Source organism: Rattus norvegicus, chromosome 11 (assembly GCF_021556685.1).
Source record: "Rattus norvegicus strain SHRSP/BbbUtx chromosome 11, alternate assembly SHRSP_T2T, whole genome shotgun sequence".
Lineage (NCBI taxonomy): Eukaryota > Metazoa > Chordata > Mammalia > Rodentia > Muridae > Rattus > Rattus norvegicus.
In genome coordinates this window covers 49,007,425-49,032,927 of record NC_141544.1, presented here as the reverse complement: position 1 = coordinate 49,032,927, position 25,503 = coordinate 49,007,425, and the positions used below count along the sequence as shown (strand labels likewise).

General features: G+C 48.3%; 1 protein-coding gene and 1 pseudogene across 2 annotated transcripts; both read left to right on the top strand.

Annotated features, from left to right (window-relative positions):
• The first annotated feature begins 479 nt into the window (after positions 1–479).
• Positions 480–6,532, top strand: Hmgn1 (high mobility group nucleosome binding domain 1). 2 transcript variants are annotated; one of them, NM_001013184.1, is made up of 6 exons: positions 603–696; positions 824–853; positions 942–971; positions 1,081–1,131; positions 3,370–3,492; positions 5,679–6,532. In NM_001013184.1, exons 1-6 carry the CDS (start codon positions 682–684, stop codon positions 5,718–5,720), a joined length of 291 nt encoding a protein of 96 aa, NP_001013202.1. In that variant the 5' UTR covers positions 603–681; the 3' UTR covers positions 5,721–6,532. The 2 variants fall into 2 exon arrangements, with proteins under 2 accessions (XP_087432702.1, NP_001013202.1); XM_087576576.1 differs by lacking the exon at positions 3,370–3,492 and having other exon boundaries at positions 480–853.
• An 8,014-nt stretch (positions 6,533–14,546) lies between these two features.
• On the top strand, positions 14,547–14,854 carry LOC148002557 (large ribosomal subunit protein eL43 pseudogene; annotated as a pseudogene).
• Positions 14,855–25,503: the final 10,649 nt, after the last annotated feature.

Genomic DNA, 25,503 nt, shown 5'->3' with positions numbered 1-25,503 from the left:
CAGGACTGGGGGCGATGCAGGAGAGGGCAGGAGCTCAAGCCCGAGATCCTAACAGCTGCAAGCCCTAAAACATGACAAAGTTACCTAAAAATAGGCTAGTAAAGGCGCGTAGGACAGGCTGAGTCTGCGCGTCTAGCCCGCGCGCGCCTGCGCCTCCCCGGGCTAATGGCAAATCCTGCCTAGGCATTCCCGAACCCAAGGGGTCTGAGAGTGGACTCCGCGGGCTGGCGCCTGGGGTCCGGGGCATTATGGGAAAACGATGCTGCGACCACGTGACGCGTCCCCACTAATCAGCGCGCAGACCGCACTTTTGCTGTCGGCTTCAAACAAACTACCTAGCGGGGTCGGGCGGCTCGGGCCCGCCCCTCGGCCGGGGTCGCGCCCGCGGGGTGGGGGGCCCGAGGGGCGGGGCAATACGGTGGAGTGACAGTTCGCTGCGCCTATTCGGGGACACGGACTGCGGCGCTGGCGGGCGCGGTGGGTCTAGGCAGCCAATGGGGGCTGGGGGCGGCCCGGCCGGCGGGGAGGCGCGGGGAAGAGGGGGGCGGGCTCCAATCCGGTTCCATCCGGTTCTCCCACCGCCCCCGCGACGGGTCGCTGCAGTTCGTGTGGTGGCGGCTAGGCAGTGCAGCTCCGTGACAGATCCAACGTCGCACTTGTCTCCCACCCGGCGCCGCCACGATGCCCAAGAGGAAGGTGAGCGCGGCCGGTCCACAGCGCCCGCAGGGTTCGGGTCTGGGGGATTCTGGAACCTTCGGGGGCGCGGGCGGCTGGGCGTGACGTCACGCGGCCGCATTGTTCTCCACTGTGCTTTCTCCTGCAGGTTAGCGCAGATGGAGCGGCGAAGGCGGAGGTGAGTGCGGGCCTCCGGTGGGCCTGGAGGGTCAGGGCGGCCGGGGGTGTCGCTCACTGAGTCGCTAACCCGGTCTTTCTCTCCGCAGCCCAAGCGCCGCTCCGCGAGGCTGTCGGCCGTAAGTATCTAGCTCGCGCCAGGGCAGGGCGGGAGCGAGCGGGCCTGGGCCCAGCGCGCCGGCTCAGCGCCTCACACCCTCCTGTCTTTATTAATTTGTCTTTTGCCAGAAGCCCGCCCCTGCCAAGGTGGACGCGAAACCGAAAAAGGCCGCGGGAAAGGTAGGTTTCGAACTGGTGTCTAGGTGGGCCGCTTGGTTTTTAAGTGATTAGGAGGTTTCTGGAAGGTGGGTGGGGGTGGCATGGGTAAAGTGTGGTATGTTCGTTCATCCGAAGCAATATGGCTTTGCAGACGACCGGAGTTGAGCTCCCAGCATCCACAGGGCAGCTCAAACACTCCGGTTCCAAGAGGTCTCATGTCCTTTTCTAATCTCCAGCAGCAGGCACGCGGTGCACATACGTTCATGCAAAACAAATACACAAATACCAGCCTCTTTTAAAAACTCAAGCATTTTATGAGCCAGAGCCAAAGATGACTCATTGGTTAAGAATGCACAATGCTCTTACAGAGGGACCTGAGTCTGTTGAGTGACAGCTTCGAGGGATAAGAGGATCTGATAACCTCTTCTGGCTTCTGGAGGCACAGCCCGAGCATGCACAGACATATTTGTATGCACGTCGTTTAAAAGTAAAGTCACCCCCCCCCCCAGTAAAAATTGGACTGTTTCCGATAGTTGATGCTTTGCTTTAAATTTTTGTGAGTGTTTAGCCTGCGTTGTACGTAGGTGTGTTTTGGAGGCCAACAGAGGACCTTAGGAATTAACAGTTCGAAGTCTCTGAGTGAGTGCTGGAAATTGAACCTGGATCCTCTGGGGGACTTTCTCAGACCAAAGAAGAGCAGTGGTCCTGGCATAAGGATAAAGACTGTGGGTGAGGGTCTGAAGAGTGTCGGTACATTTCTGTCCCCGCCTCCTATGTTTGAGCTGCCTGTAAAGTTTAAATAGGAGCAGTTTAGGTGTGACTTAAGTAGCGTCACACTACTTCGGCAGTGTGATCATTTCTTCATTTGAGGGGTGAGTAGATGAGACTTTTCCTTTTGCCTTGCCTCCTTCCACCCCCTGTGACCTGATGAGCATGGGGTGACATGCATGCACCCCCTATCCCTAGCTAAGGAACACACTTGGCTATTGGCTTTCCCAAAGAAATCCTTTCTCACTCTTTAGAAGTAAACATTTCAAAAGTTTTAGTCATACGTAGAGAGACCTGATTGATTTCAGTTAGCTTATGGGTATTTTTTATGTATACGTTGGGGGGACTTCATTGTGTGGCCCTGACTAGCCTCGAACTCAGACTTCTGCCTGCATCTTTGTCTTCAGTGCTGGGATTAAAAGTGCACCATCATACACGACCTAGGTATTTTATAATTTTTGCTGGTGCAGGGATCAGACCCAAGTAGATACCTGGCAATAATAGATAAATACTATAAGGTTCTTCCCCTACCCCCCATGCATGACATACACACACACACACACACACACGCACGCACTGATAAATCACCAGTGCCCGTAGGGAGTTTGGCATTTATTTATTTATTTATTTATTTATTTATTGGGGGTGTTTTGTGCCACAGTCTGAGAAGATCAGAACTTAAAAGTTCATTCTCATTTTCCACATAGATGTGGAGAACTCAGGTCTCAGGCTTGGTGGTCCAACCTGAGATTGATTTGAATATGACCTGTTGATTTAATTTGTCTGTTTCTACAATCTTTACATAGAATTGCTCATTTTGTTTTGCTGAGCTCCTTCCTGTAAGACAGATGGGATCCAGAAGTACTGTTTCATACTGCTTATGGTTTAGTTTTGAACTTCATGTTTCGAGTCATATCCTCACGATAATAGTACCTGTGCCTTTCAGATTCGTCACAAACACCCAAGTGAAAATGATAACTCAAAAATTGATCTTTGTAGTTACTTGTATGGTATCCAACAAGGAAGGAACTGTAGCAGGAGAGTCAGCATGACTTAGAGGAAGGTGCATGAAGGTGAATGGTCTTACGTGTGTGGGTACAAGTCTTGTAAGGACGGTGACTGCTGTGTGGCAATTAGATTGTTCATGCTTAAAAGAATTTGGGGGACTGATAGGGTTACAAGGCCTTTGCATTTACTCTCTCGTGTGTGGTATTGGTGCTGTGGAGAAGAGCAGCACAGGCTTAATGTTTAATCCCAGCTAATAACAAGATTTAGGACTCCTCAGCAAACGTGTCCTTGTTGGGGTGCTTCTCAAGTGGTCTAATGTCAAGGCTGTGTGAGGTGCTGAGTTGACTCGTGTGTGTCAGGATATCCATTGTACCCATTGTGCTGAGGTGTGTGTGCTCGTGTTTGTCAAGACATCCATTGTGGATGCACTCTGCCTGCATCAAATCAAAATTTAATTCAGTTTATTAAAATGTCTCATTTTAGGATAAAGCATCAGACAAAAAAGCACAGATAAAAGGGAAGAGGGGAGCGAAGGGCAAACAGGCTGAAGTGGCTGACCAGCAAACTACAGATCTGCCTGCAGAAAATGGAGAGACGGAAAACCAGGTCAGAAGAGTGCGCATGCGGGCACTTGATTCTGAGCAGCAGATGTTAAATTGGATCTTTTGTGTAGCAGATTAAATTTTTATGGGAACTGTTGTATACAGCTTCCCCATGAATAGGTAGCACGTTAATGAACTAGGTTTTATTTGAACTTGTACAAGTCAGTGAGAGTAAATAGGGATTTGTGTCTGCCAATTGCACCTGCAATAGGATGCAGAGCTCCTATACAGAGATTTTCCCACGTGACTTCATAAGGCTGTGTTGGAACAGGTGAGCTGGTTCTCTGCCTTACATTGGAGTGGTCAGCTTGCTGTGGTCTCTGAGGCTGCCCTTGTGCTAGAGTCCTAGTTTGTGTATTCTGGCATAAGTTATTAGACTCATTTCAATTATTGCAAAAATGTCAGTTTTGTTTCTTCTGAAAAGTAATTGGTAGTTTAGGACTGAGTGATAACTTGGTTCAGAAAAATAACATTGATTTCTGTGTTTTTGTTTTCAAGCCAGGGTTTCTTTATGTAGCCCTGGCTGACTTGGAACTTGCTCTGTAGACGAGGCTTACCTCAAACTCTGCCTGCCTCTGCCTCCCAAGTGCTAGGGTTAAAGGCATGTGCCACCACTGCCCGGCTGATTTCTGTCTTCAGGAGCTGTGAGGAAAAGACTTGTAAAGTGTGGTGCTGGAGAGCTGGCTCAGAGGTTGAACACTGTTCAACTCTCAGCACCCACATGGTAGCTCACTCACAACGTATGTAGCTCCGGTTCCAGGGAACTGATACCCTCAAACAGACGTGCAAACAAAACACCAGTGCACATTTTTATAAAGACTCAAAAGTACAATACAAGGTTGAAACAGGGTCTTGAACTGATCCACCTGCCTCAGCCTCCCGACTGGGCATTCTTATTGTTTTAAAACTTTTATTACATACGCTAAGCTTGGGAAGGTAAGTTTCATTTTATGTAGGATTGTGGTAGGCTCTCTTGCTGAACCAAGCTTTCCTGCATACTGGGATTACAGTTTGGCTCCACACTCACCTGGCACCTGTGTGGTTGCTGAGGAACTCTATAGTTACCCTGTCTGTAGGGTGGCTAGCTTTACCCACGGAGCCAGTCCTCCAGCCTGGAACTAGCTTTATTAGCCCAGGCTGGCCTTGAACCCTCAGACAACTTGTCAGATACTTGCTCCTCAGTCAGAAAGGTTTTGTTGTTGTTGTGTTTGTTTTTTGTTTGTTTTTGTTTGTTTATTTGTTTGTTTTTTGTAGTACCAGAGATCAAACTCAGGATGTTCCGAATACTAGATATGAGGCCTAATTTATAACCAACTGCTACACATTTTTTCTGGTTCTAACTGCATGTTCAGTATTAAGTGATAGGGACTCCGACTACTCATCTAATCCCAAACAAGTTGAGCTGGGCCCTGTGGTGCACATCTATAGTACCAGAGGGTGGCAAGTCTCTGAATCAGCAGCTGAAGGCATGCCTTCCCGCCATAGTAACCAGATTATAGTTGATTCTCCTACAAGATTGCCAAAATCCTAAGCCACTGCACTTGGCAGATAAGAGAAGTTGATTCAGTTGATGAACACAGTACTGTGTATTCTCTGTAGCAGCGCCTAGAGTATATAAAGGGATTTAATGTTTGCAGATCATTAACATGAACTCACCACATGCGCTCTGTTCTATTGGGTCCATTACAGCCATGTATAGATAGGAACACTACAATGTCACTTGGGAAAAGCTGGAAGGCCAGTACAGACAAGCGGGTCACCAAGAAGCACGGGCATTTGGAAATGAGTGAAAATCAGGCTGGTTTCTGATCAGATGTGGGTGGAGTGGGGAGGGTCATTGAGAAAACCCTAAAAGCCAGTGTCTGTACTAGACTTGAAATGAGGTAGCCAGAAGGGCCAGGCTGAGGCTTCACACTGACTGCTCTCTCTATGGTGCAGTTGCCACCTTGATTGCAGGTCTTAACAAGAGTGGGTGTGTTGGCAAGTACAGAATCTGGGTAAAGCAACCTATTAAGAAGTAGGAAGGCCAGAGCATGGTACAACCTTGTGAATTGAGGCCACCCTGGTCTACATAGTGACTTCAAGACAGCTAGAACTTTGTCTCTAAAGGAGGAGGTGTGGGGATATATATAAGCACACAATTTTGTAACATACTGTGTACTTGATGTTTGCTTTTTCTGTGGTTTGCAGAGTCCAGCCTCTGAGGAAGAGAAAGAAGCGAAGTCTGATTAAGCATCCATCACGTCTGTCAGTGGTCCCTGCCTCCCTTCTTGTACAATCCAGAGGAATATTTTTATCAACTATTTTGTAAATGCAAGTTTTTTAGTAGCTCTAGAAACATTTTTAAAAGGTGAGGGAATCCCACCTCATCCCATTTTTTAAGTGTAAATGGTTTTTTTAAGAGGTTAAATCATTTGCTGGTTGTTTATTTTTTGGTACAACCAGAAAATAGCAGGATACTGAATCAGGAGAGGCTGTGACTGTCTCGGGGGTCACCATAACATTCCGTAGAGGGGGCTAGTTTTATATCCTACAGTACAAAGCATACTAAATGGCAATTTGGGGTCTCAGTCATGCATTCGTGTCTGGAATATTTTCAGTTATATCTGGTCCCGTGTTTCTAGTAGAACCATTTTGTAAGAAAGCCAGTCTTTGGTCCTCGCCCTGTCAGAACTGTGATGTCTGTGGTCATGGCAGTCCATTTTCCTAACAGTTGTGATAATGTGCTGTGAAAGATGGTGATTTTGAGTATGTTCTGTGTGTGACATAAAATTGTGAATTGGTGGAACTGAGCATTGTGAGCATTCGGTTGTTATGAGAGGTCGTAAGGAAACTGGCCAAGTTTGAGGCTGGAGCATCACTGGAATAAGTTCACAGAAAAACAATATGTAGCTCTTCGTTTGGGTACGTGAACACTATTAAGGCTCTTCAGAATTAGGGTACATGAACACTACGGCTCTTCAGAGTTTGGGTACGTGTGTTAAGAATTGGAATGTCTGTGTACTCTACTCCTCGACCAATAAAATCTCAGTTGTGAAAGAGTATTTGAAAATGCCTGATTAATTTTCAGATAAACTTCTCTGGTTTTATTTTTTGTTTTTGCTTTTTTTTTTCTGTGTAGTCCTTGCTGACTGTCTCTTCGATGCTGGAGTTAAAAGCATATGCTGTCAGGGCTAGAAAGACAGATCAGAGGAAGAGCACTGGCTGCTCTTCCAGAGGTCCTGAGTTCAATTCCTAGCAATCACAGGGTGGTTCAGAACCACATATGGTGCCCTCTTCCGCCACAAAGGGGTGGGGTACATGCAGAGAGAGCACAGTGTCATACATGGTTTCTGAGTCTTGAGAGATATACACAGTTGGTTTGTGATAATGTGATGTGGAATTCACTGAGCACGTGGTTTACAGCTGCGTACTGCATCTGGCTTTCATGTGTGCTGCTGCTGATGTGCACTGCAAGAACCTGGGGCATGCTGAGGTTATAAACTGGGTCTTCAGAACTGCAAGCCCTTACTTGACAGATTATTGAGATAGATTCATGAAACAGGCTTGCTTAGTAGCCATGAGTGACCTTGAATTGATTTTCTTGCAGTACACGCCGAGGTCATAGGCATGTACCCAGGTCTAGTTAATGTTCAGGATTCTTGTGCATGCTAGGGAAAATGTTAGATCTGTGTCCCTGGGAAGATCTTGGTGTTTGCTCAGCATCTGTAGTCTTTGGACTACAGTCTATCCCTCAACACAACTAATGTAATGGGAAAATTTCCCTAACCAGTTCCAATAGCACTGACTTGTCCTGTCTACCATGGTGGCAGAGACAGAAGGATACAGAAGTCTATAGATGCGGTTTTCAGCTAGACTGGCTGATGAGGGAATTCTGGGAATCTGAACTTAGTTCCTCACCTCACCACTTTAGCTGTCCTGGAACTGTAACCTATGTTGGCCTGAAATGTACCAGCCTGTTCTTCTCAAGATCTGGGATTAAAGATTTATACCATCATGCCCTTAAAACTTCTGTTGTTGTTTCTGAGACAGGTCACTTGTAGCCCTGGTTATCCTGGAACTAACTCTGTAGACCAGGCTATCCTCACATCTACCTGCCTCTGCCTCCTGGATTGAAGGCATGTGCCACCACAGCCTGGCCCACTTGAAGCTTTTTAAAAAGTTGCCCTTTGGGGCCAGAGAGATGGCCCAAAGGATTAAAAGCACTTGCTACTCTTGGAGAGCATCCTGTTTGGTTTAGGGAATTATTTCATGCCCTCTGAGCTGGACAGGCACTAGGAATGCACTTGGTACACATACATACAGGCAACATTTTAAATTGCTCTTAAAAGTGTGCCCATTCCACAAAGCAGTACAGCATAAGGAAGTCCTGTGTGTTCCAGTCAGTTCCAGCAGCCATGGGAACCACCAAACCTGTCAGGTGTAGTGATGTGTACATTTATCCCAGCACCCAGGAGGACTGTAGGTGAGGCAAGCCTGAGCAACACAGTGAGTCATGCACACGTGTATGTGCAGATGGTGAAATACCTGTAGAGACAAAAATTGGGAACAAATTTTTTATTGTAAAAATACATTTACCTTTGATGTGAATATTTTGTCAGAGTTAAATACAGAGTCAATTTGGTAAGCCTCTGTCATTATTGATTATTTTTAAATTACTTTAAACAAAGTGTGGTGCCATAAACTTGTCCCAGCACCTGAATAAGTTCAAGGCCAGCCTGGGCTACATGACATCCTAGTGAAGGAAAAGAAACAGCAAACTAAACGAGGGCTCTGCTGTAGAAGAATCTATGCTTAGCATCACACACCGCCTTCCAGGGGGTGGTTCCACAGAAGTCTCCGTTGTAAAAGTGAGTCCGTGGTGCTGAGGGTCTGGAGGTGGTAGTTGTGAGGAACGACAGCCATGAGTGCTGACAGGTGGGGCACGTCTCTTCTCCATCCCCCACACATATGGCCCATTGTGGAAGGGACATGGAGGAGTCAGGACTTCACAGAAATGGTTTGTGGGGTGGCTATGCTTAAAGGGGCAGTGTTGTTGCTTGTGGCCCCCGATAAGTGACGAGCTGGGGACTCTAGGTCTCTGGTGGCTTTTCCTTTGGAACAGTATATATTGTCGAGAGTCTTTGAAAGAACAATTGCTTTAGCAACATGAGTGGAGCAGTGGAGTGGACAGCTCTTGCTCGTGATGCTGACTACCTTGTTGGAAGACGGCTTCTGGTAGGTCCTTGTGGTGGTTTGAATGAGACTGGGCCCCCATAAGCTCATATGTTTGAATGCTACCCCAGTTGAAGGAATTGTTTCAGATGGATTAGGAGGTGGCCTTGGGGGAGGCAAGTCACTGGGGGCAAACTGACACTTTCAAAGCCAGGCAGTTGTGCTCCTCTTGCAGAAGACCTGGGTTCAGCTCCCAGCACCCATGTAGTGGCCATAACCATGTGTAACTCCAGCTCCAGGGAATCCCAAACTTCTTTTCGACTCTTTAGGTACCAGACACGCCATAGTACACACACACACACACACACACACACACACACACACACACACACACATGATTTCTAAATGTGCAAGCTTGTTACCACCCCTGGCTCCATTTGCGGTTTCTCTGGAAGAATGCACTTACAGCCTTAACTTCTGTGCCTTTTCGTGGCTCTCCACTTTCTGCTTTACTTTTCTTTATTTGACAGCAATATGAACCACATAATAAGTTCAGTAAGCTGGATTGAATGGATCTGTATGACGAAATGCCCTCAGCTGCTGAGGTAAGTAAGCCCTTCTTCAGTGAAGGAGTCCTGCCATCCCATGGCCAGGTCTCAGTATCTTAGTCATCGACAAAAACAAGCAGTTTATAAAGAAAATATGCGGGGGCTGGAGAGATGGCTCAGCGGTTAAGAGCACCCAACTGCTCTTCCAGAGGTCATGAGTTCAATTCCCAGCAACCACATGGTGGCTCACAACCATCTGTAAAGAGATCTGATGCCCTCTTCTGGTGTATCTGAAGACAGCTATGGTGTACTTAGATATATAATAAATAAAATAAATCTTTAAAAAAAAAAAAGAAAGAAAATATGCCGTGGCTTGAGTCTTTGATCCACAAGGCGTGAGTAAAAGCCAGCAGCTTTAAGAAGAGTCACTACTCGGGGCTGGGGATTTAGCTCAGTGGTAGAGCGCTTGCCTAGGAAGCGCAAGGCCCTGGATTCGATCCCCAGCTCCGAAAAAAAAAAAGAACCAAAAAAAAAAAAAAAAGAAGAGTCACTACTCAGGCATCTTTCCATCTAAAAATGCGGAGAACATTTGCTGCTCCTGCAAATGGCCTGGGTTCGGTTCCCAGCACCCACTGCGGAAACCATCTGTAACCTCAGTTCCAAGGATCTCAAGCTTGGTGCACCTACATGGAGTGCTACACAGGCAGTCGGTACAATGAATGGCACATGAAAAATGAAAACTATAAAGACAAACGTGGAGCTGGGGATTTAGCTCAGTGGTAGAGCGCTTACCTAGGAAGCGCGAGGCCCTGGGTTCGGTCCCCAGCTCCGAAAAAAAAAAAAAGAACAAAAAAAATAAAAAAAATAAAGACAAACGTAAATTCCAGAAGTCCCAGGAACATTGGAGAGTTGTAATGTTTTTTGAAATAAAAAACAGGTGTCACCTTTCATCACTGTGTCAAAAAGTCTGGTGGCAGGGACTTAGGCGCAGGGACTTACAGGCGCGGACTTACTCCGGCTCACAGCCAGAGAGGGGTCAGTCCATTGTGATTGGGAGGGTAAGGCAGCTGCAGTGACAGGACCTGGAAGTGCAGCTCATCGGCTGAATGTTGGGGATCAGAGGCAAGAGAGTTTGTGTTGAAAATAGGGTCAGGCTATAACCTTCAAAATTCTTCCCCAGTAGTCCCCATCTTCACCTAATGTCCCAGACCTCCCCAGATGGCCTCACCAGCCGAGGACCTGCTGTTCAAACACATAGGCCTATGGGAACATTTCAAGTCCAGAGTGTAACACTAATAATGATTTGATTTGATGTGTATGAGTGGTTTTGCCTGCATGCATGTCTACCGCAAGCATAACTGGTATCCTTGGCGGTCAAAGGAGGGCACCAGGGGGGTTGGGGATTTAGCTCAGCGGTATGGGTTCGGTCCCCAGCTCCAAAAAAAAGAAAAGGGGGAAAAAGAAAAGAGGGCAAGAGGGCACCAGGTCTCTAGAACTAGAGTTAGGGTTGCAAGCCTCTGTGAGTGTGGGAATCCAGCCCAGATCCTCTAGAAACCCCGAGTTTGCTTCAGGGCACCCATGTCAGACAACTCACAGCTGCCTATGACTCCAGCTCCAGGGGATCTGGTGCCTCTGCTGGTGTACTGATGTGCACATGCTTCCACACAGACATGATTACACATGATCTAGTAAGCACTTGTTATCTGTGTGTTGGCACATGTGCCAGTGTGCACATACAGAAGCAAGAAGAGGATGTCACATGTCCTCTGTCATTCCAGCTATTTCTCTGTGATGAGACTGTTTTCTTGGTTGAGATAGAAACCAGCAAACCCCAACGATTCTCTCCAGTCTCTGCCCACCTCAGAGCTAGGGTTACAGGTGTGTGCAGAACACCTGACTTGTGTTATGTGGGTGCATGGATCCAAATTCCACTCCTTGAGGTTGAGCAGCAACCTCTGGGCCAGCATCCTGCCACATTTGGGATGTGAAATTCCCTCATCATAGTTAGAGAAGAAGAATTAACGGTACAGACTTGGTCCAAACAAGGTGCATATATAATTAGGGTGACACTTTAGAGTCTCATGGAGGAGTGGTGAGATGGGTCACTGGGTGAAGGAGCTCACTCCAAACTGAATGGCCTACCATTTGGTTCCCAAAGCCCATGTTGTAAAAGAAAGCCAACTCCTGCAAGTTTTCCTCTGTCCTCTGCATGTGCTGTTTTACACAGACACACAAATGCACCCCAAATAATAACATAGTAAGATGCTGTCTAAAATTTCACAAAAGGGCTGGCTTAGTGTTGCATGCCTGTAATCCCCATGCTCTGTGCTTTGGAAACTGGGGCAGGAGAATAAAAAATTCAAGGTCATGGAGCTGGAGAGATGGCTCAGTGCAGATTAAGAGCACTGGCTGCCCTTCCAGAGGTCCGGGATCCAATCCCCAGTATCCACGTGCTGGCTTACAAGAGCCTGTGACTGTGGTTTCATCCGCTGCTTTTTTCTGGCATACAGACATACACTCAGACCAGAACAAAAAACAAAACAAAAAAACCCAGAACATACACATAAATATTTTTAAAAATTCAAAGCCATAATTCTAGCATGCAGAAGGCAAAGACAAGATCTCCGGGAATTAAAGGTCAGCCTGGAAGATGTGGCAGACCACAGCAGCTAGGGTTACATAGAGAGAAACTGTCTCAAAACAAAACAAAACCTTAAGGCCAGCCTGAGCTACTAGAATATATGAGGCTCTGTATTAGCCCTCCTACATGGGGAGCAGGCTACAAGTCTTTGCAACTTAGCCTCTGTGCATCTGAGTCTAGGCCTCCTCTTTCCTCCTCCGAGTCAGAGTTGCCACCATGCAGGCTTGTCTCTAACTCCCTAAGTAGCTGAGGCTAACCTTGAACTACGGCCGCTTCCATGTCTGAGGTGCTGGTGTGTGTCCCATGCTTGATTTTTATGGTGTCGGGAAACCCCAGGGCATCTGATCTGCTAGGAAAACATCCTACCCACTGAACTATATCCTGACATCTTTCTTAACTCCCTGTGTAGCAGAGGCTGGCTTTGAACTCCTAGTTCTGAGTCAACCTCCTCAAATCTGTGATTCTAAATGTGTACACCAGCACACTTTGTGGAGGTGAGAACCAATGTGCTCTGAGTTACAGGAAAGGCTGGCTGACAGCTGGAACAAACCATCACAACTGTGCTCAGCTCTGATTAACCTCAGCTGCCTATGCCACGGGATTCAGTCACCAGGGAACAGACCGTCTGCTGATTTTGTTTTGCTTTGTTTTAAGATAGGGTCTTTATCTAGTCCTGACTGTGCTGGAACTCACTTTGGTGACCAGGCTGGCCTCGAACTCACAGAGATCCTCCTGCCTCTGTCTTCTGGTATTAAAGTCAGTCAGTACATCACCAACATCCAGCCACCGGTGTTTCTAGAGGCATGTTTTATTTATTTTGGTTTAGATGTATTTATTTTATTGTACATGTGTGAGTATTTTGCCTACATATATGTACTTGCATGCCTGGTGTCTGCAGAGGTCAGAACAGAATGTCAGATCCCTGCAGCTGGGCCTTCCACTCATCATGGACTGTACCTTCAAATCAGGAACCAAAGGCTGGAGGGGATGTCTCAGGGTTTAAGAGCACTGGCTGTTATTCCAGAGGTCCTGAGTTCAATTCCCAGCACCCACATGGTGGTTCTCAACCATCTATAAAGGGATCTGATGCCCTCTTCTGGCGAGCAGGTGTATATGCAGCAGAACACTCATACATAAAATAAATAGAATAAACAACAAAACATGAACCAAAATGAACCACTGCCCTTCCTCTCGTAGGTGGCTTTTATCAGGCACTTTGTGACACCAACAAGCTAAGTAGCTAATACCAAGAATCGTACCAGAAGTAGGGCTGTCACTGTGATAAACCTGACTCGCGGTTCACAGACTTTTGGAACTGCGTCATGGAGAAGTTTGAAGCTGCAGGTAAGAGAAGCTTTGTGATGCTGTACCTCGGGCTTGACATTCTGAGAGGAATTCAGAAGCCCAGAGCGCTGAGAGAGATGTGGAGCTCCGGCTTCCCACAGTTCAGACAGGCTTGGAAATCCAACTGCAGCCACTCGTGTTACATTCTGGAAAAGGCTCTGCTGCCTTCTGCCGGTTTCCTGAGAGCTGGAGTGGGGATGGATTCTAAAGGGATAAACCAGCGTGGTCAATAGAGGGAGCGTCAGGACAGCGTGGCATTCAGGCTGTTCTCAGAAGAAAGACAAGAAACTTAGATTTGGTGAAGAAAGGGTTAGGAGCACATTTAAAGTTGCAGATGAGGTGGGTGCTGCACATGCAGTGCAGTTGTTAAAGTGATCACACACACACACACACACATACACGAGTTATCTTACAGTTCAGGAGGTCCAGTGTCCAAAATAGCTCCCTTACAATTCTGCATATTATAAACTATCATAAGCTTGCTAATTACTATTCTGTATATCATATGCTTATATATTCTGTGTATTATAAAATATCATATGCTTGCTGATTAAGCTTACTCAGACTCAGTTTTGTCTCAAAAGTGTCCTCTGTGGCCCATTGTCCAGGAGTGAGAGGGAAGTAGTTAAACAGCCCAAGGTATTTTAAAACACCATGTGCCCCTAAGAGCAGCCAAGAAGCCTTTCCAACAAAGGCTGTTGCTTTTTGTTTTTCTTTTTTTCTTTTTTTTTCTTTTTGGTTCTTTTCTTCTGAGCTGGGGACCGAACCCAGGGCCTTGCGCTTCCTAGGCAAGCGCTCTACCACTGAGCTAAATCCCCAACCCCTTGTTTTTCGTTTTTAAAAAGATTTCTTTATATATAAGTACACTGTCGCTGCTTTCAGACACACCAGAAGGGGGCATCAGCTCTCATTACAGATGATTGTGAGCCACCATGTGGTTGCTAGATTTGAACTCAGAACCTCTGGAAGAGCAGTCAGTGCTCTTAGCCACTGAGTCATCTCTCCAGTCCCAGGCTGTTACTGTTAACTGGTCAGTGAGAGAGAGAGAGCAGCTGGCACTCCACCCCAGGACCTACATGCTGTAAGCCCACACCTGATATTACCTTCTTGCTCTCAGTGGCTGCTGCAGCAGTCATGTGTGCCCGTGGGGATGCTGGGTGAAGTCTTGCTGCCAGTTTGTCGCTGTTTCTTCCTTATACTTGCTAATGGCTTACCAAATGAACCCTCAAACCCATAGACCTGGCCGGACGGTGGTAGCATCCACCTTTAATCCCAGCAGAGGATTAAAGAGAAGCAAAGACGGGGGTCTCTGAGTTTGAGACCAGCGTGGTCCACAGATTGAGCTCCAGGACAGCCATCATGAAGAAGTCCTGCTCTTCGGGCTTGGGCTTCAGTTCCGGTGACATGACTAAACGCACCAAGAAAGTCGGGATCGTCGGGAAATATGGAACCCACTATGGTGCCTCCCTCTGGAAAATGGTGACAAAAATTGAAATCAGCCAGCACGCCAAGAACACTTGCTCCTTCTGTGGCAAGACCAAGATGAGGAGACGTTGGCATCTGGCCCTGTGGTTCCTGCATGAAAACAGTGGCTGGCGGGACCTGGACCTACAATAACCACTTCCTCAGTCACAGTGAAGTCTGCCATCAGAACACTGAAGGAACTGAAAGACCTGTAGAAGCCCTACCGTCTGGGACTTGCCTGGCCTGAAATAAACGGGCTAATTTACAGAAGAAAAAAATAGAGACTCCCTGTCTCAAAGAACCAAAAAACAAAACAAAAAACAAAAAACCCAAAAACCCAGTCCACAGAGAACACTCACTCACTGAGTCACAGGGAAGAATCAGCAGATCAGCACTCCCGTGTGTTTATAGTTCTCTGGAGTCCCTTGCATTCCTTGGCTTGTAGACTCCTGCCAAGTCTTCCCTGCCCGGCCTGCCTCCCCTCCTTGTCTCACTTTAAAGACACAGGTCCATATAGACCATGCAAGAGCATCTCCCCATTCCAGAGTTTAATTATGTCTTCGATTTCTCCATGTTCTCCGGCTGAAGAGTCAGAAAACAGGGCACATCACCAGCAGGAGGTCACGGCAGAGCAGTTGAGGGGATGCTGCTGTGCTCACCTGCAGGGCCTTGTTCCCTTTCAGGACGAAGCTCCTCTCAGCTTCTTAGACACTTGCCTGCAGAGCAAGGTGGTGTGAGGGAGGTTTGTGGGAAGGTGCTCAGATCACAAACTCCAGTTCCGCCCGATTCAGCTCACAGCACAGCTCTGGGGAGAGCTGACCATAAATAAAATTTTAAAAGAAGAAAGGAGGAAGCTTTAACAGGGAGAGTGTTATGAGAACTGGCCCTTGTGGCACAACCTGCCACCCCAGGAACCTGGGAGGCTGATGCAGGCGGCTCACAAGCTCAATTCTGCCTGGGGCTACAGAGAGAGTTCAAGACCATCCTGAGCAATTTATCTGGAACTTGTCTCCAAATAAGGATCAAAATATGAGATGGCGCTGCACGGTGTTTGCCTAGCATGTGTGAGGCGCCACATTCAATCTTCATCGTTGAAGAATGGCTGCGCGTGCACACACACACACACACACACACGCACACGCACACGCACACGCACACGCACACGCACACGCACACTCACACTCGTGGTTGTAAAGCAGGAGCCCCCAAACAACAGCATTATATGTTGTCTCCTCCCTCTGACAGATGGCTCACTGAGTAAAGGTGCTTGGCCTGAGTTTGATCCCTGAGATCTATTTGGTTATCTTCTGGCATCCAGTTGAACACACACACACACACACACACACACACACACACACACACACACACCCCTCCCTAAGATTAATCAAACAGTAGCCAGGCTAGTGGCAACACACCTTTAATCCCAGCACTTGGGCGGCAGAGGCAGAGAGATCTCTGAATTCAAGACCATCCTGGTCTATGTAGTGACTTCCAGGACAGCCAGAGCTACATAGTAAGACCTTGTCTCTCTCATACAAACAAACAGGCACACAAAGATTGCTCAAACAGGCCTTAGAGTTTTACCACAGGTCTATGGTCTTGAGGGATTGATTGACAGTGTGTTAACATTAGAGACCTCTCTTCCCTCTGAGCCTGTATGCGGTATCCATTCCTACTTCTAGACCTTTCTGCTACCATGGATGCCTTGGGTTTGCTTAGTGCAAATTGTATTTTGCAATGGCTTTCTTGAAGCTTCCTGATATCCTCCAAGTCCACCCTGATGCCACTCCCTGAATTTCTCCCATGTGTAGTCAGTAACTAGTGTGTACATGTTCTCATTCAGCCAAGTTTATACATGTAATCCCGCCATTCAGGGGGTTCAGGCAGGAGGACTACCATGAGTGTGAGGCCAGCCTGGGCTATGGCAGTGCCCCTGTATATGATGCAGGGTGTGCTCCTTAATTTGCCTCTTGGGCAAGAAGAATACCATGCTCACATCCTACGTGAGACGTGGCTCCTGGAACAGATTAGTGAACAACTACAAAGCTCCATACCTAGAATGTGAACAGAGTTTAATCCGCCTACATTTTTTCTTTTATTGAGGTTTTTTAAATTTACATTTTAAATGTTATCCCCTTTCCCGATTTCCCTTCCAGAGACCCGTTATCCTATCCCCCCATTCCCCTGCTTCTATTGAAAAGCTCTCAGGGAGAACTTTCCCTCGGGATGGAGACCCTCCAACTTAAAAGACCAGACCGAGACACCACAGGATGCAATCAGCAAGAGGATTTGGTTTATTGTCGGGATACACAGGCACAGGCACCTGCGGGCGCTTTAGTCACTCGGGGGACTGGCGCGCCCCACGGAACCAAGGATGGGCTTTTATAGGATTTTGGGGAGCAGAAGCAAGCATACAGAAGCAGATGCATGGTTACAGGGATATAATTGGTGGATTCTAATATGGCAAGGGTTTAGCCCGGGGGCAAGTTTCCTAGCTACCTTCCTGAAACATAACGGCTGACTCGGCCCCCCAAGGGTTCAGCCCGGGGGCAAGTTTCTTAGCTACCTTCTTGAAACATAACGACTGACTCGGCCCCCCACCAGGGTGTGGGACCTCTCCTGGGGCTTTTTTTCATTGTCAGGTGCTCAACCGAAGTCGTCCTGTTGCCAGGCCTTCAACCAAACATATCTTGCTTGGCAGCCGCTGTGTACTCAGTGTTCTAACCTTTCCCTGAACCAGTCATCTTAAGTACAGCCTTGCAAAATGGCGTTACTGCTGTTAAGCTGGGGTCTTTCATTCCCCCATTTTTTTTTTTGCTAACTTTGAGTGAAATCTTTCACTCGACTTGGTCAAGAAATTTCTGTCTGGTGGGGGCTTATTCCCTCACTGACTCTAGGCCACAAAAGGGCTAGGAGGAGCCACGTAGGAGTTTTAACTTTAAGGGGTTTGGAGTGCGCTGAACTCTCCATGTCTGGGGTGTAGTGTTGTTATTAGTCAATTCCTCAGACCGGACTGCCTTGACGTGTGGTGTGTGGATCTAAGCCGAGACTCCGTCTACCTTTAGGGCGGTCGGGGTAGTCAGGAGGACGGTGTAGGGTCCTTTTCACCGTGGCTCGAGATTCTTGGTCTGGTGTCTGTGCACCCACACGGTGTCTCCAATCTGGAACGGGTGTGGCACCACCGGATGCTCAAGCTTGTCCTGGTAAGCAGTGGCCAAAGGTCTCCAGACGTCTCTCTGCACAATCTGTAGGGCCTGTAAATGGGCCCTCAGAGAAGGGCTGTCAGCAAAATCAGCAATGTTTGAATCAAAGAAATGGACAAATGGGGGTGGTGTTCCATATATTATTTCAAAAGGAGTTAGACCATGGGGGCCCGGGGTATTCCGGGCCCGATATAGAACTAGGGGAAGGAGGGCCACCCAATCCTTTGAGCCAGTTGCAAGCGTAAGTTTGGATAAAGTCTCCTTAATTGTTCTATTCATGCGTTCTACCTGACCTGAACTCTGGGGTCTATAGGCACAATGTAATTTCCAATCAATCCCCAGCAATTTGGCCACCAACTGACTTACTTGGGAGACGAAAGCGGGCCCGTTGTCCGACCCCAACGCTTGAGGCATGTCATACCTGGGAAAGATTTCCTCGAGGAGCTTCTTGGTGACCATTTTTGTAGTCTCGTGCTTTGTGGGGAAGGCTTCGACCCATCTTGAGAAGGTGTCTACAAACACTAGGAGATACTTGTATCCATATATACCTGGTTTAATTTCAGTAAAATCAATTTCCCAATGGATGTCGGGACGGTGTCCCCTAGGACGAACTCCTTGTCCAATCCTGGTCCTTCCCGGGTTAACCTGAGCGCACGCTTTGTAACTCTCAGTCACCTTTTGTATCGCTTTGTCCCAATTCAAAAAAAAACACAGATTTATCTCTTCTCGATCTAGTAAGGTTTTTATCTTCTTATGTAAAAAGGAGATCAATTCAAAAGTCCTTTGTAGACCCACTGTTTTAGTTGAGGGTGGTAGATGGCCCCCATTTTTTTCTAGGAGCTCTATGTCCTCATGGGCATAAACCCAACTAGTTTGTCCCACTGGTGGGGGCGTGGGTTGGTCTGGGCTATTTAAGGGCAAGATTTGTTTGTTCATGGCCGCTTCTCGCGCCGTGGCGTCGGCCAGCCGGTTTCCTCGTGCCTCTGGGTTGTGTCCTTTCTGGTGTCCTGGACAATGTATAATACTCAGTCTTTTGGGCAAGAATAGGGCTTCTAAGAGGGCCAGAATTTTAGCCATATCTTTACCCTCAGATGTGAGCAGCCCCAGCCTCCGGTAGATCTCCCCGTGGATGTGTGCCGTGGCAAAGGCATAACGGCTGTCTGTATATATATTTAGCCTCTTACCTTTTGCCATCTTGAGCGCCTGAGTCAAGGCGATGAGTTCAGCCCGTTGTGCGGAGGTACCAGCAGGCAGGGCTTTCGCCCAAATCACTTTGTCCTCCGTAGTGACCGCAGCTCCAGCCTTTCGCTCTCCCTCTGTCAAGAAGCTGTTGTCATCCGTGTACCATGTGTGGTCAGCATTCTGAAGAGGCTGGTCCGATAGGTCCGGCCTGGTTCCATGTACTTAGGCAGTCATGCTGTTCTGCCTCCTCAGGTAGAGGAAGCAAGGTGGCAGGATTGAGGGCGACTACGGGCCCAAACTGAACCCGTTCTGCATCCAGTAACAAGGCTTGGTGTGAGAATTAGAGAGCCAGCGGTCTGGGGGCTGCTTTACCAAGGCCTCCACTGCGTGGGGTGCTAGGATGGTGAGTGGCTGTCCCAAAGTCAATTTTCCAGCATCCTTGATCAGGACAGCAATAGCAGCCACCATCCTTAGGCACGGTGGCCAGCCGGAGGCCACAGGGTCCAATTTCTTAGACAGGTAGGCCACAGGGCGTTTTCAGGGTCCCAACCTTTGTGTTAGGACCCCTTTAGCATACCCCTGTTTCTCATCGATGAACAGTTACTGAGCAAATTGTAAGGGTTTGGAACAGTTGGATGAATATCTTCTATCCTCTTGTTGACCTTTCTCAAGTCTTGTACTGGCCTATAATCTCCAGTGCCGGGTTTCTTAACAGGCAGAAGAGGCGTATTCCAAGGCGACCGGCAGGGGATTAGGATGCCTTGATCTAGAAGCCTCGTAATGTGAGGCCTTATACCTTGATAAGCTTCATGTGACAGGGGGTATTGTTTTATGGAGACTGGAGTTGTAGTGGCCTTTAACTGTGTAATTAAGGGGGGCTGTTGGAGCGCCAACCCCATCCCACCAGTCTCTGCCCAAGCCAGTGGAAAATTCGTGACCCAAGTGTCTATTTCTAGGGATTGTGGCTTGTCCTGTCCCGGTTCATATAGTCTATATTCATAGAACTTGAAGGGGAGTTCCGTGGGGGCCAGTTATTCGGGCCCCTCCTTCCTCAAAATGAATTTGTGCTTTTAGTTTGGTGAGCAGGTCACGGCCCAGCAGAGGGTACGGGCAGTCCGGAACATGTAAGAAGGAATGGGTCACCTTACCAGTAGCCAGCTGAACCCGGCGGTCCGTAGTCCATCAGTATTGTTTCTCACCAGTAGCTCTTTGTACCCAGGCCGTCCGGTCGCTGAGTTGTCCTGAAGCTTGGGTGAGGACTGAATGTTGGGCTCCTGTGTCTACCAGGAAAGTAACCGGCTGCCCCCCAACTTTAAGCGTTACCCTGGGCTCAGGGGGGGCTCCTGGCCCTGACCTCCCTAATCTTCAAGAGGGAGGTTTGTGGTCGAGGCTTTCGGGGTCTGCCAGGCTTCTTGGGGCACTCTCTGGCCCAGTGCCCTTTCTCTTTGTAATAGGCACATTGATCTTTATCTAGCTTCAGCCCCTTTCGAGCTCCCCCTATCTCCCTTCCTTTTTTGGCCCTGAACTACGGCGGCCAAGATTCGACTCAATTCTCTCTCTTATTAAAAATCTTTTTAGCTTCTTTAAGTAAATCCTGTAATGTATAGCCCTGCAAATTTTCTAACCTCTGTAACTTAGTCCTGATATCTGGAGCAGCCTGCCAGATGAAGGACATAGAGACACTCGTTATTTGTCCTGGGTCATCTGGGTCATAGGGAGTGTACATACGGTAGGCCTCCTTAAGTCTCTCTAGAAAGGTGGAGGGAGTTTCCCCTGCTTCCTGTAATACCTGTTTTACCTGAGCCAAATTAGTAGGGCGTCGTATAGCCCCTCGGAGACCCGCTAGAAGCAACTGGTGATAAAGGCGTAGGTGTCCCTTACCTTCAGCTGTATTAAAATCCCAGTTTGGTCTTCAGGCAGCTGGGTGGGACGCCCATCATCTCCCAGAACATGCTTTCTGGCCTCTAGGAACACTCCTTGTTTTTTTTTTCTGAGGTTAAGAGGGCCTATAAGAGCTGTTGGCAGTCATCCCAAGTAGGCTGGTGGGTAAGTAAAACAGATTCTATTAGGTCGGTGAGTGCCACCGGATCTTTGGAGAAAGAAGGGTTGTGTTGTTTCCAATTGTAAATGTCAGCTGCTGAAAACGGCCAGTATTGGGTCTGGCCACCGGTTCCCTGTCTAAGTGGGAAAGCCTGGGAGGTTGAATCTGGCATCACCTCGCGCTTATTGCGCAATCTCCCTGCGACAGGGGAGAAACCCTTATCAGACTGTGGCCCGGCAACTGATCTGGCCGGCGGCTCTGCCTCCTCCGTTTCAGCCGGGCCTGTCAGAGAGAAGATCTATGAGAGGGGAGTTTGGGTCTGCCGGGAGGACAGGTTTCTTAGAAGGCTCTGATTTCACAAAGGTAGAGAGAGGAAGACGTGGCCGGCGGACCGGGCGGGGCCGAGGGGACAGGCTGGGGGTTGAGGGGAGGCCAATTCGGGTCCAGGAAGGGTTCTGCCCGGGGGGGGGGGGTTAAGGCGAGACTCTCTCAAGTGATAATATAAGAAACCTGGTCAGGATGTCCGTGGACGACCCAATCTTTAACCTGTAAAATAATGATCTTATTAAATGTGTCATTCACTGGCCATCCCGCTCCGAAAGTGGGCCACTCGGATGTGCAGAGAGTCTGCCATTTTCCTTTTTTTTTTTTTTTAACCTCGACGGACTGGTTGTGTGCCCGGTCGTGGACGTCTTTCTAATGATCAAGAGTGAGACTTAGGGGCGTTGTTAGGGACTGTCCCATGTTAGTTCTAAGGAAGATTAGAACACAGAGAAAACAAACAACACCAACAGTCAAACAAACAACAGACAGGCGTGCTGCACGGCTTTGGTACCAAACTGAAAGCAAAAAGTCAGATGGAGGTGGCAAAGGTCCAGGGCCCTCTGAAAGCCAAAAATACAGACAGAGTGCCGTTAGTCCGGATCTTTCTCCTCTCCCAGATTGGGCCCCGAAAAGTCGGGCCCCTAACACCCTTGGAACGTCTTCCAGGGCTGCGGGGCGAGAAGTCCGAGCTCGTCAGCTCCTTCTTCGTCCCGCCCAAATTCCAAACAACCTGGCTGAGCGCTCACAGAACAGACCTGGCTGAGCGCTCACAGAACAGACCTGGCTGAGCGCTCACAGAACAGACCTGGCTGAGCGCTCACAGAACCTGGCTGAGCGCTCACAGAACAGACCTGGCTGAGCGCTCACAGAACAGACAGAATAAGGCAGAACGAGACAAAATCAGACAGACAGACAGACGCCGGCCGGCTTACCTCCCAGTGGGTGGTCGGTGGTCCCTGGGTGGAGGATCTCCTTTCCCGGCCAATGCACCAAATGAAAAGCTCTCAGGGAGAACTTTCCCTCGGGATGGAGACCCTCCAACTTAAAAGACCAGACCGAGACACCACAGGATGCAATCAGCAAGAGGATTTGGTTTATTGTCGGGATACACAGGCACAGGCACCTGCGGGCGCTTTAGTCACTCGGGGGACTGGCGCGCCCCACAGAACCAAGGATGGGCTTTTATAGGATTTTGGGGAGCAGAAGCAAGCATACAGAAGCAGATGCATGGTTACAGGGATATAATTGGTGGATTCTAATATGGCAAGGGTTTAGCCCGGGGGCAAGTTTCCTAGCTACCTTCCTGAAACATAACGGCTGACTCGGCCCCCCAAGGGTTCAGCCCGGGGGCAAGTTTCTTAGCTACCTTCTTGAAACATAACGACTGACTCGGCCCCCCACCAGGGTGTGGGACCTCTCCTGGGGCTTTTTTTCATTGTCAGGTGCTCAACCGAAGTCGTCCTGTTGCCAGGCCTTCAACCAAACATATCTTGCTTGGCAGCCGCTGTGTACTCAGTGTTCTAACCTTTCCCTGAACCAGTCATCTTAAGTACAGCCTTGCAAAATGGCGTTACTGCTGTTAAGCTGGGGTCTTTCACTATGAGGGTGCTCCCTCACCTACCCACCCACACCCTCCCCAATGTGTAGCCCAGGCTGGCCTCGAACTCGTGATCCTCCTGCCTCTGCCTCTGCCTCTGCCTCCTTCAGCAAATCCTACCGGTGGGGGGCCACCACAACCAGTTCTGCCTACGTTTTTAAGTTTCATTCTTCTCCTCGAAAGTGAAGAACAATTTTACTGGAGTTTAAAAGAAAAACCTCAGAGCAGGCAACTGTAAATTCTGGCAGCTGCCCTCAAGAGAAACAATACTGGGGTGGTGGGTGGTGGGCGGGCCTGCCGTGGAGGTCACATGGTGGGGGTAGAGCACGGGTGGGAGAACTTTTTAGAAACAGTAAAGCGAATCGCATTAGGGAAAGCATGTTAGAAGAAAAGTTCGCCTTTCTGAATAATTCAGAAAAAAGTCAGACCCACAAAGCGGCATGGCCTCTGTGGTGATTTGAATATGCTCAGCTCAGGGAGTGGCACTATTAGGAGGCGTGGTCCTGTTGGGGCAGGCCTGGCCTTGTTAGAGTAGGCGTGGCCTTGTTGGAGTAGGTGTGTTACTGTGGGTGTGGGCTTTAAGACCCTCATTCTAGCTGCCTGGAAGCCAGTATTCTGCCAGCAGCTTTCAGATGAAGATGTAGAACTCTCAGCTTCTCCTGCACCATGCCTGCCTGGATGCCATCATGTTCCTGCCTCAGTGATAATGGACTGAACCTCTGAACCTGCAGTAAACACCCATGAACCCACCAACGAGAGTCTACAATTATTGTTTTGAGACAGTGTCTCGTTATGTTGCTCTGGATGACCTAAAACTCAATATGCATACCAGGCTGGTCTTGAACTCACAGAGATCTGCCTGCTTGTCCCTCCAGTGTAGGACGATGCCATTATGCAGCAAGGCGGGTCCAGCCTATCATTGGATGAGAAGGAAGGGTAGGCGGGGAAAAGTCTAGGGAGGAGGAGGAGGAGGAGAAGGAGGAAGAGGAAGAGGAGGAGAAGGAGGGGGGAGGAGGGGGGGAGGAAGAGGGGGGAGGAGGAGGAGGAGGAGGAAGAGCGAGAGAAGATGGAGACCAGGGAGCAGGATGACCCAGATCCAGGTGGACTAGGTCAATTTTATCTTGTCTAGGTGGGCGGTTTAGATCTTTATCAATGGGCAGTGAATTTATTGTGGGTGTATTGTGGATTGAGTATTTAACATATAAATCTAATTGCTAAATTGCAAGTTTCTGGAACTTTGATTTTACCCGCCAAGGGAACAGTGTGTGAAAGCCGCTGGCAGAGAAACAACTGGAGCACGTGGCTTCTGCGGATCCGTGCAGTTCCGTGCGGAGTGACAACGCTCAGGAACCGGTTCGCCACCTTTCTAATTATTATCCCAACACTCCAGTTCCGGGATTAAAGATGGCCACCACAGCTGGCACTGCGATGTGTGCTTTCGACAGTTCTTGCTTGTCCTGCTGTTTTTACATCTCCTCTATCGCCAACCTTGCCCTGTTCTCTTGTTGGTTTTTTTTTTTTGTTGTTGTTTGTTTGTTTGTTTGTTTTCTTTTCTTTTTTTCGGAGCTGGGGATCGAACCTAGGGCCTTGCGCTTGCTAGGCAAGCACTCTACCACTGAGCTAAATCCTCAACCCCTGTTCTCTTGTTTCAAAGCCATCAGTACACTCACTTCCCCTACAACTTTGGCACACATATTATTAACTGAAGTTCAATATTTGTTTATGTTTTTTTCTTTTGGGAGGTAAAATTTGCATCTAGTGAAACATTCCAATGCTAGGCTTCCTGTTTGCCAATACACCTGTTCACTTGCCAACTCCCTTGGGTCACAACCCACACACCTTGCCCATCCCTCCTCTAGTGTTTTGTTTAGCCACCACAGATAGCTTATTATCGTTGCTGTTGTTGTTGTTATTATTGGTTTGTTTTTTTTTTTTTTTTTTTTTTTTTTTTTTTGAGGCAGGGTTTCTCTGTCCTGGAGCTTACTCTGTAGACCAGGCTGGCCTTGAAGTCACAGAGATCACCTACCTCTGCCTCCCATGATAAGCCAGGGACAGTACCATTGAATAATCCCCTAGCCCCAGTGATTGGTTTTGTCTTTTCTTTTTTTTTTTTTTTTCTTTTTTTTTTTCGGAGCTGGGGACCGAACCCAGGGCCTTGCGCTCGCTAGGCAAGCGCTCTATCGCTGAGCTAAATCCCCAATCCCTTGGTTTTGTCTTTTCATAACTTGAAGACTGTCTTAGTTAGGGTTTTACTGTTGTGAACAGACACCATGACCAAGGCAACTCTTTTTTTTTTTTTTTTGGTTCTTTTTTTCAGAGCTGGGGACCGAACCCAGGGCCTTGCGCTTCCTAGGCAAGCGCTCTACCACTGAGCTAAATCCCCAACCCCGACCAAGGCAACTCTTATAAGGACAACATTTCATTGGGTTTAACTTACAGGTGCAGAGGTTCAGTCCATTATGACCAAAGCAGGAGCATGGCAGTGTCCAGACAGGCAGGGTTCAGGAGGTGGTGAGA

What these genes read in the sequence shown, in the direction of transcription:
- Hmgn1 (XM_087576576.1), top strand. Translation starts at nt 495, where the DNA reads ATGGGGGCTGGGGGCGGCCCGGCCGGCGGGGAGGCGCGGGGAAGAGGG. An exon ending in GCTCCGCGAGGCTGTCGGCC is followed by an intron (nt 972 to 1,080) that starts GTAAGTATCTAG and finishes GTCTTTTGCCAG; the next exon opens with AAGCCCGCCCCTGCCAAGGT. An exon ending in CGAAAAAGGCCGCGGGAAAG is followed by an intron (nt 1,132 to 5,678) that starts GTAGGTTTCGAA and finishes TGTGGTTTGCAG; the next exon opens with AGTCCAGCCTCTGAGGAAGA.